Genomic DNA, 10,055 nt, shown 5'->3' on the forward strand with positions numbered 1-10,055 from the left:
ACAACGCAGTGTGCAATTTAGTCTCTCTTCCAGGTTTCCCCTGGGGCTCTTGAGTGACCAATACCAGATAACTGCCTGAGGGTGATGTTTGGTGGGATATTTGAACCTGGGGATGTAATCATTGAGAGAGAAAAAAACAAAAACAAAAAAACAACAGCGGCTGCCTTGCCAGCTTTGTTTTTGGTTGGGTCGGCCTAGGCACTTATACAGTCCACCCAAGGAGTTATGAAAGCTGTCAAGCACCTTAATTGTTCTACTATGAAACCTTAGTGGTAGGTCTGATCCAATATCAAAAACTAGCTGCATGACCATGAGTCAGTGGAGTCCGAGGGAGGGGGTGTCAGTCGCTCACTGTTTTGTTATTCAAAAGCCGATAATCAACAGAGGTGTAGGGAGCTACGGTTGTTCCTCACACATAAGAATGGGGCAGAACAGGGTGAATCAGACTTAAAAATCCATCTTTTTACCAACAGTTCTTGAAAATCTTCTTTTACCTCAAGCCTTTGAGCTGTGATTGTTTTGGTTTGTGTGGAAACAGTCTTTTGTGTCTCTGGTGGGCCCATCTTAATAAGGTTGGTAACATGCTGAATTGTACCGAGAAGTGTTCTCCTTGGTAGTGTGATCTCTTGTTTTGAGTGGTTAGAGATCGGGACCTTGACACAAGGGTGACTGGAGTTCTGGACCTCCAGAAGGCCATTCCCTGAACTCAGCTGTGCTAGGACACTGTCCTCCTCTGTAGGTTATTACAAAACAAGGGGATCGGAGATGTCAAAGTTTGGGGGTACTCTGCACAACACCTGTACCACTCTTCCAGTTGGAATGAGAATATTGTTTGTCCTACTCTTACTGTAGCTGGGTCACAATATTTACTTGCCCAAACTGGGTGAAACAAACAATGGCCATCACCTGTTCTTCCCCCCATCACAAAGGCATTGCATAAGAGGTTGACAACTGTGGCAATGGCATCACGTAGGGCTGCACGATTTTGCATAAAATGAGAATCACGATTTTTTTTTGCTTAAAATTGAGATCACGATTCTCTCACGATTTTCTTTTCCAGTATAAACATTTATTGCACTTATTAACTGCACATCGACTTCGTAACAGTTGAGACTGAACATAAAAACAATAAATAAACATAAAAACAACAAATGTCTGACATTTTGTCGTTGCCGCAAAATGTTGTACAGCTTGAAATTCCGTCTCCACCGTTGCTCGACACTGCGTGTATAGAGCAGGTAGTGCAACAATAGAAAAATAGTTGCGGGACGGCACTGTGTAGCGTTTGTCTAGGGTGTTGATCATTTTCCTAAATCCCTCGTTTTGCTCAGTGTTGATGGGAGCCATATCTTTGGTCAGGTGATAAGTAATAGCCTCCGTAATTTCTTTGTGCCTGCGGGAGTTCGACGGGTATAGGGAAGCGCTGTATAAGGTTCCCGTTATTGATGTTTGAGTGGTTGACCGGGACGGATTTTCTCCTGTCACTTTCTCGTCATCCCTGACGTGCTCTCCATTGTTTTTTTCCCTGCCAATTTTAGCAGCCAGCTTCTGTATCACGTGGTATAAGGCTCCGCCCTTGTCATTTGTTGAGCAGGAAGAGTGAGCGCTTGTTTTCATGCAGATTACGTCCCAGATCAAAATGCGGTACAATCGTCGTTGTTAGGTTTTGTATTGTTGATTGTCATTTATGCTTAGAAATATTTAACCATAGATGCTTAGAGGTGTATAATCAATTGTGTAGTGATAAGTTGTGTGATCTTTAACAGGCTACAGAGGCTTGGTGTGCATTCCACACCTACATCCTGGGAGCATGAGAGAGGTCATACCTTCTCTTATTGTTTTATGATAGGATTAACGTAGTTACGTCTGTTTTAGTCTAAGTGCTTTTTGTGTATAAATGAACTGCTGGACTTCCTTACTGTGTTATCTAGGATGAGGGGGGGTCTACCCTCTTCCTGACCAAGGATGTTTGCTTGTGTGCTTTTATGACCCTTTGATCAGCAGTACCCCCCCCCCCCCACACACACACACACACACACACACACAGGCAAGGTACTCTTTGTGTGTATGTAGACATCACATGTTAATGAACCTATGCATATTCATGTAACCTCAATAAAAGGACAGTGGTACGGGAGAACGGACGAGAGCAACTGGGGTCAAGTGGAGGAACGGCACTCTGTCCGGTCTCTCCCGTGCACGAGTAACATGAAGAACTTTGCCTATTTGTGTCTTGCTTAGCAGTGTAATTATATTGTCTTCAACGTTCCAGCGGATGGGTTCAAGCTACAAACCTATCAGTCGTCTTCTTTTTTTTTCCCTTTTTTTTTCCTTTTTTTTTTTTTTTAAATCGTCATTTGGAAATGAGATCGCACATAAGTATGAATTGAGATCGTGATTTTCTAACAATTAATCGTGCAGCCCCAGCATCACCTTAAAGTTCTTGTCTCTTGATGAGCACATCAGCTCCTAGTAAAGTCTGGGGCAGTGACAGCTGGCTAACCAAGAAGGGGGCTTGAATGGTGAGATTGGGATTGTTATTCCCTGCCAAGTTGACGGTGAGCTCTACCCAACAATCATAGGAGATGTTTTGGACATTAACTGCATAAAGATCAAGGTCTTCATCAAGAAGTTCTTGACGTGGTCTTACTGTATAATTGAGAATGTGGATGTCGGCTGATATGATTTTAGCTGCTTGGGTTCAATGCTTACTGGAAGGCCCTGCTGACAGGCTTCTGGCTTTCGCTTAAAAAAGACTGTCTTGTTTCCCTGAAATTTGGTATGCTTTAAGCATCCCACTGCTTAGTGTCCATGATCTCCACACACAAAACAATGGTTTCATTCCTGCAGGTTTCAGACAATGGGCTGTTTTCCCTCTTCCCCTGCTCTGCCAGCTGTCAAATGGCCTGAAGGTCTCTTTCGTATGTTGTGTCTCTTGTTTTGTTATCACTCTGCCAACCTCATGTTTTGTAGCGTTGTCATCTTTTGGCAGGGGAGTTGTCCTAGTCTACGCTGGATCTGCTTCTCTCTTGTTTGTGCCACAATAACAAAGGACACTAGTTCAATGTTGTCGCTTCCCAAATTTCCTCTGAGGGCCGGGGGATGACATGCTGAACTGTTGTCCTCTTATTGACCAATATAAAGAGCACTGGTCTCTAAATGCTATTGACACCCTTTTCTCAATGAGAAGTCTGGGCCCTGGAGGGACTTTCCCTGCCGGATACACGATGGACGGGTGGCAGACATGGAGGATCGTGTGCCTGGCGGGACTGTCGATTGAGGACGCTGAAGATATCTACCTATTCGGAACCATGATAACAGGGTTCTTGCTGATCGGAGTTGGCTTGGCCCTGGCTTGTTGGAGAATTAAGAAAGCGGAACCGGCTGTTCAAACCCCCCCAAGGCTGCCCGCTGGGATTGAAACGATGGGACGAGGTGCGGCTTCTCAGAAAGGACTCACTGAATGCAGCATGGTTAAGAGCTTGGAGGCGCTAACGGCTGCAGTGAAGGCTCACTGAGTACCTCTGAGCGTACATTGGATTACATCAGGGAAGAATCCACTCGGAACAACACCTCTGGGCAGAAGCTGGATTACATCGCGGATCAGTTGGCTGCGGTCGTGAGGTCTCAGAATCTGCTCTGTGAGCAAAAGACTGAAAAGACCACAGAATTGAAGGTAAATAACATCATGAAGAAACTCGCAGCTATCCAACGGGAGATTGAGAGACCAGTGTCGGTGTCGGAGTGTTAAAAACAGCTTGAAATTCTCATGAGTTGTTTGTAAAAGAAAAATCACCATTATAATGCGGCTACCCCTTTGACGCCAGCTGTGGGCTCAAGGCCGGAGCCGAACAAACACTCCCTGATAACGACTGTCACGATGTTGTGCTGTGGACATTAGGTGCTTTTTGTGCAGAGGAGTTTTTTTGTTTCCTGTTCTCATGCTATCCTACCATGGAAGTACAGCATGAGTAGAGGTCTCTTTTTTTCCTCTTGTACTTTCCCATTGTAGTGTACATTTCAGTGTTTTTTCTGTAACGCTACCAATCTCCGACTTGTATCCCCATGTAATGTCTGTGTTGTGTGTGTAAGGTCGGGGGGGGGGGGGGGTCCCATTTCACTGCAGGGCAACCTGCATGTGGCGAATAAAGCTTTGATTGATTGATTGATTGATTGAAATCACCTCAAATTCTTTGACAGTTCCAGTCCATATGCATCCTTCATTGGGACAGACAGCTGCCAAGGCCTCCACTTCTCTGCGGGCTGCATTGTCAGGGAAAGCCTGGGTGGGAAAAAAAGGAGGTTGTTGTCAGTGTTGTTTGGTTTGCATCTTCAGTTCAGATTAAGCCAGGATGCACCAATTTCATTTTTCAGGGAGATTCAGGACATATGGTCAGAGGATAAAATGGCTATAGCTGTTCCATCTATTGTTGTTACTGCTAAGACCTATAGAGCAGTCACAAAGTTTCTGTTGTGTTGGATCTAAACTGCAGGCCATTAGATTTGAACAGAAACAATGACCATGACATTACAGTGCTTTATAAAAATTCCAAACCAGGCCAAACTCTATTAAGAAAACTGCTAAAAATGCTAATAAAGTGGAACTGTAATAAAATGTACTTACACCACCTTGCTTAAGGATCGAGGTGGGTTCCTCAAACAGGTCTTCTTTGATGCATGCACTGCATTTCTGTGGTCCACAACTTCCAAAGAGAAAAAAAAAAACACACATAAATAATAAACACTGTGGTAGGGCTGGGCGATATATCGAGTTTTTTAAAAATATCGATATATTTTCATACGAGATATAAGATGTGACAATATCGTTTATATCGATATAGTCTATGTTACGTTATAATTATACTTGTGGAGCCGCAGGTTTGCCTCTCTTTCGTCCACTTTTGTCTCTACGCAACGTTACTCTGCCTGGCCTCTCCTTCACTGAACACAACTCCCCCTCCCCCATAGCTTCACCTGCAGGCAATGACAAGATGAAAGCGGAAAATCTCCGTTAGCGAGTTACCGTGCGTGGGGCTGGATGGCGTCAACGTGTTAGCGAGCTAACCGCGCTAACGAGCTAACCACGCTAACGACATGCAGCCAGGAGGGGCTGCACGGACTAAAATCCTTTCATTTTCTCAAAAATCGACAGCGCGCCTTATGTATGAATTCTGGTTGTGCTTACTGACCGCGAACCGATTTTATGTGGGACACAGCGCTCAGCAATCTGTCAAAAAATGTTTTAATATGACTTTGCTAAGCTACGGAGCTGCACCACTTGATGGATTGTCGGAGGATTACGGCTACCGAGGAGGAGCCTCGCGGAGTGATACGTACTGTGTGTATAAGGACCACAAATGGCACCTGTTCAGAGACGTGGTGCAGCTGTGAAATCTGTCTCTTTGTTATTATGCTCAGCGTCTATTAGTTTACATTTTGACTGCACAATTGTGAGCTTTTTGTTATGCACAAAAAAAACATTGTTTTCTTTTATTTATGGACCATGATTATTTAATAAATGCTGATAATTTATTTTTGAGTAATTTCTTCATGTACATCTACGCTGTATGTAAATAAAAGTGCCTGTGTGACATCTGGGACACAGTGTGACTAAGAACTCTCTTTTTGTTCTTAACTTATGGCTTTAAAAAAAAAAAAACAATCGAGATATATATCTTATATCGCCATCCAGCTAAAAAATATCGAGATATGAATTTTGGGTCATATCGCCCAGCCCTACACTGTGGCAATGTCAAACTACCATTGAACATTTGGCATACAATGCCTCAGTAAGTATAACATACAGTGGGGCAAAAAAGTATTTAGTCAGCCACCGATTGTGCAAGTTCCCCCACTTAAAATGATGACAGAGGTCAGTAATTTGCACCAGAGGTACACTTCAACTGTGAGAGACAGAATGTGAAAAAAAAAAATCCATGAATCCACATGGTAGGATTTGTAAAGAATTTATTCGTAAATTAGGGTGGAAAATAAGTATTTGGTCACCTCAAACAAGGAAAATCTCTGGCTCTCACAGACCTGTAACGTCTTCTGTAAGAAGCTTTTCAGTCCCCCACTCGTTACCTGTATGAATGGCACCTGTTTGAACTCATCATCTGTATAAAAGACACCTGTCCACAGCCTCAAACAGTCAGACTCCAAACGCCGCCATGGCCAAGACCAAAGAGCTTTCGAAGGACACCAGGAAAAGTATTGTAGACCTGCACCAGACTGGGAAGAGTGAATCTACAATAGGCAAGCAGCTTGGTGTGAAAAAATCAACTGTGGGAGCAATCATCAGAAAATGGAAGACATACAAGACCACTGATAATCTCCCTCGATCTGGGGCTCCACGCAAGATCTCATCCCGTGGGGTCAAAATGATCATGAGAACGGTGAGCAAAGATCCCAGAACCACACGGGGGGACCTGGTGAATGACCTGCAGAGATCTGGGACCAAAGTAACAAAGGTCACCGTCAGTAACACACTACAACGGCAGGGAATCAAATCCCGCAGTGCCAGACGTGTTCCGCTGCTGAAGCCAGTGCATGTCCAGGCCCGTCTGAAGTTTGCCAGAGAGCACATGGATGATACAGCAGAGGATTGGGAGAATGTCATGTGGTCAGATGAAACCAAAGTAGAACTTTTTGGTATAAACTCAACTCGTCGTGTTTGGAGGAAGAAGAATACTGAGTTGCATCCCAAGAACACCATACCTACTGTGAAGCATGGGGGTGGAAACATCATGCTATGGGGCTGTTTTTCTGCCAAGGGGACAGGACGACTGATCCGTGTTAAGGACAGAATGAATGGGGCCATGTATCGTGAGATTTTGAGCCAAAACCTCTTTCCATCAGTGAAAACTTTGAAGATGAAACGAGGCTGGGTCTTCCAACATGACAATGATCTAAAACACACTGCCCGGGCAACAAAGGAGTGGCTCCGTAAGAAGCATTTGAAAATCCTGGAGTGGCCTAGCCAGTCTCCAGACCTCAACCCCATAGAAAATCTGTGGCGGGAGTTGAAAGTCCGTGTTGCTCGGCGACAGCCCCAAAACATCACTGCTCTCGAGAAGATCTGCATGGAGGAATGGGCCAAAATACCAGCTACTGTGTGTGCAAACCTGGTAAAGACCTATAGTAAACGTTTGACCTCTGTTATTGCCAACAAAGGTTATGTTACAAAGTATTGAGTTGTATTTTTGTTATTGACCAAATACTTATTTTCCACCCTGATTTACGAATAAATTCTTTACAAATCCTACCATGTGGATTCATGGATTTTTATTTTTTTTTCACATTCTGTCTCTCACAGTTGAAGTGTACCTCTGGTGCAAATTACTGACCTCTGTCATCATTTTAGGTGGGGGAACTTGCACAATCGGTGGCTGACTAAATAGTTTTTTGCCCCACTGTATGACCTTAACTCAACTTTGTCTGAACACTCAAAATACATGCCGTGGTCTTCAAGTATGATGGCACAATACAACAACTATAGGTTGAAAAACAACTAAGAGCTGGAAGAGGGTGAAAATCCAATAAGGCCTACATTTTTCAGATTAGAGCACTATATTTATCTGAAAATAACATAATTGAAAATTTCAAGGTCATTTATAAAGGGGAAAAATACAGAAATGTGATACTTTAAAAGGCACCTATTCTGAATTCTCTAATATTTGGTCAAACCCAATTGTAAACTTTTATTGAAAACAGCCTAAAATCTCTTAGGGAATCTTTCTTGTAGTTTTTTTAAACTAGCCTTCAGGACTAGTTCTCCAGGCTTCTTTAAGGGCTTTCTAAAGCTCTTCTTTGGATGTTGGCTGCCATTTATTTTGCTGCCTGTCAAGATGAGTGTTTCTATAATGCTGAGTTCCAAGCTTTGGGGAGGCTAGTCAATGATAGTCCTTCCATTGTGTTTTTCTATCCAGACATGCATTTATTACACAGACAGTTTATTTCAAGTCAGTCTAGTACTGCACATTGTATATTTTACTCTTACAATGGTTAAACATGGTGAAATGATCAAATAGTACCATAAGAATATGTGTAAATCGAAAAAAAAAGCACCTGTGTTACACTTTTTTTGTTGGCTCTGTATAATGTCAGGAGGTGAGGTGTGGTGAGGTACACAGCATTGGAAACAACCACTCTGTGTTTGGAAGGGGCAGCCAATAGGAAGAAACGTGGTTTTAAATGGAGAGGAGATGCAACACATTGCTTTACAGATGAATTGAGGGGCTGGATTAAGGCCCAGGAGTAACACAAATAAGGATCCATTTAAAATACCGGAAAGCTACATTAGTAAAATATTGAGCTCGAAAATAAGCAGAGTAGATGCCTTCTTACTTTCAGAAGACTATTTTCTCTTTAATCACTCACACAAACATGATTTGTGTTGAATTTCTTTCATAGGTATATTAATCCAGTTTTATTTTATTTATTTTTTTACACCTACAAATGCAAAGAAAGACAAGCATTTGTGAAAAAGTTAGGGTGTGTGTGGGGGGGTGTTGTCCCACCTCCCCCTCTAGGTAAATAAAATGAGCACACTCATTATATCTTAGATTAGATTACACACAATAATTAGTAAAAGTCAGAAGTGAGTGTAGGGCACAGATGGATGTCTAACACCTTAGGATCTGTGAAGTTAAATAACTGATTCATTCTTGAGAAACAAGTCATCTAAAACATAAGTGAAACTGAAATTGCTCTGTGTCATCACACACCTGCGCAGTGTGAGAGAAGAAAACAGGTGAGTCACTACAAAGGTCCACTCGCGGTGCTTTAACCCTGTGTTTTTGTTTCTGTACCACTATAAATCCAGAAATATATACATTTAAAAATGCACTCCTTATTACTGCATTTGAAAATATAAAACATATAAAACAATACTAGTAAGAAATACTAAACATATATAAATCTATGAACAGCTGGTCCTTCTTGAAGCCTGAGTCGTTAGGTCACCCGAATTTTACCTTGAAAAAACTGGCAACTTTATTTTGGCACACTTACTAGACAACAGACGCAGGGAGATAATACATTTTAAAGACACTGAGAGGTGCCAGACCTTCTAGTGAATTCGGCACAATACCGACCTGACAGTACAATAAAGCGCTGTCAGGTTCAACTTCTCGAAATGCACACCCCTGGCTGGCTCCTGTGTCCTGCCGACCCCAGCAGAGGTTAGCAGGACGAGACTACGAGGACACCTAGCCAGTCTATCGCACATAGACAAGTTGAGATATTATTTAGATAAGGACGCTATTCATTTATCACCTGTAGGTTCAGTTTAGCTGTATTTTGTTTGTAATTCAACTCTCTTTGTGCAGGCATACAGCGTTACACGTGTCAATAAATGTTACATGGATAGATATTTGAACGAAGGCTGGTGACGGGATCTGAATGCTTATTTTGGGCTACATATATCTAGCTAGCTCACTAGCATCCAGGACTACTCACCTCACAATTTTGTTGAAACAGAACGAACAAAAGCGGTGACCGCATTGGGCTTGCAGGGGCCTTCTCAGGATTTTCTGACACGAGTTGCACAAATGCTTATCCTCCAGGTTGTTAGCCAAAATTTTCTTTGGGAAGCCCGGTTTGTTACCTTCCAGGGAAGATGGTGGAGACGGCTCCTGTGCAGCCATTATTCCCCTTGAACAATATCGGGGTACTCAGCGGGGTGTGTTCAAGATAGCAAACACAGCTGAATATGACTGTAAAAATACCCGCAAGCAACGACTCATTGCTCTTTAGCAATTTATTAAAGCGTGTATACCTGCTTTGTTTATGAACAAATGACGACATCTAACTCCTCATCTGCATTGACAAACACGTCCAGGCGTTTTCATGTGATAAAAGTGACAGCTGAGGATGCTGCGCTTTACTGTAAGTTGCTACGTCTGCCGCTAGGTGCCGCAAGTCCAAAAGAAGAGCATCTGTGTCATCAGGAAGCTGGCTGGGATAAATTGGACGGTCTAGATTCGACCACCACGACAGCCGCGGCAAGCTAACTGCACTTAATCTCGGAAGTACTATAGTTACGTCTTGAAAAT

General features: G+C 42.8%; 1 protein-coding gene across 3 annotated transcripts in view; it reads right to left on the bottom strand.

The window, feature by feature from the left end:
- The window catches only part of traf2a (Tnf receptor-associated factor 2a), a 41,331-nt gene extending 31,400 nt beyond the window's left edge, over positions 1–9,931 (bottom strand). For 2 of the 3 annotated variants that reach the window (XM_026186442.2, XM_080309235.1), the window contains exons 1-4: positions 9,779–9,931; positions 9,460–9,654; positions 4,625–4,703; positions 4,184–4,282 (exon numbers count right to left, since the gene is read on the bottom strand). In XM_026186442.2, coding sequence (XP_026042227.1) covers positions 4,184–4,282; positions 4,625–4,703; positions 9,460–9,654; positions 9,779–9,807 — 402 coding nt within the window. In that variant the 5' untranslated portion in view covers positions 9,808–9,931. The remainder of the gene's footprint in view (positions 1–4,183; positions 4,283–4,624; positions 4,704–9,459; positions 9,655–9,778) is intronic. The other variant, XM_080309236.1, reaches the window with a different exon arrangement.
- Between the last annotated feature and the right edge of the window lie 124 nt (positions 9,932–10,055).

Source organism: Astatotilapia calliptera, chromosome 12 (assembly GCF_964374335.1).
Source record: "Astatotilapia calliptera chromosome 12, fAstCal68.1, whole genome shotgun sequence".
In the NCBI taxonomy this organism is placed as follows: domain Eukaryota; kingdom Metazoa; phylum Chordata; class Actinopteri; order Cichliformes; family Cichlidae; genus Astatotilapia; species Astatotilapia calliptera.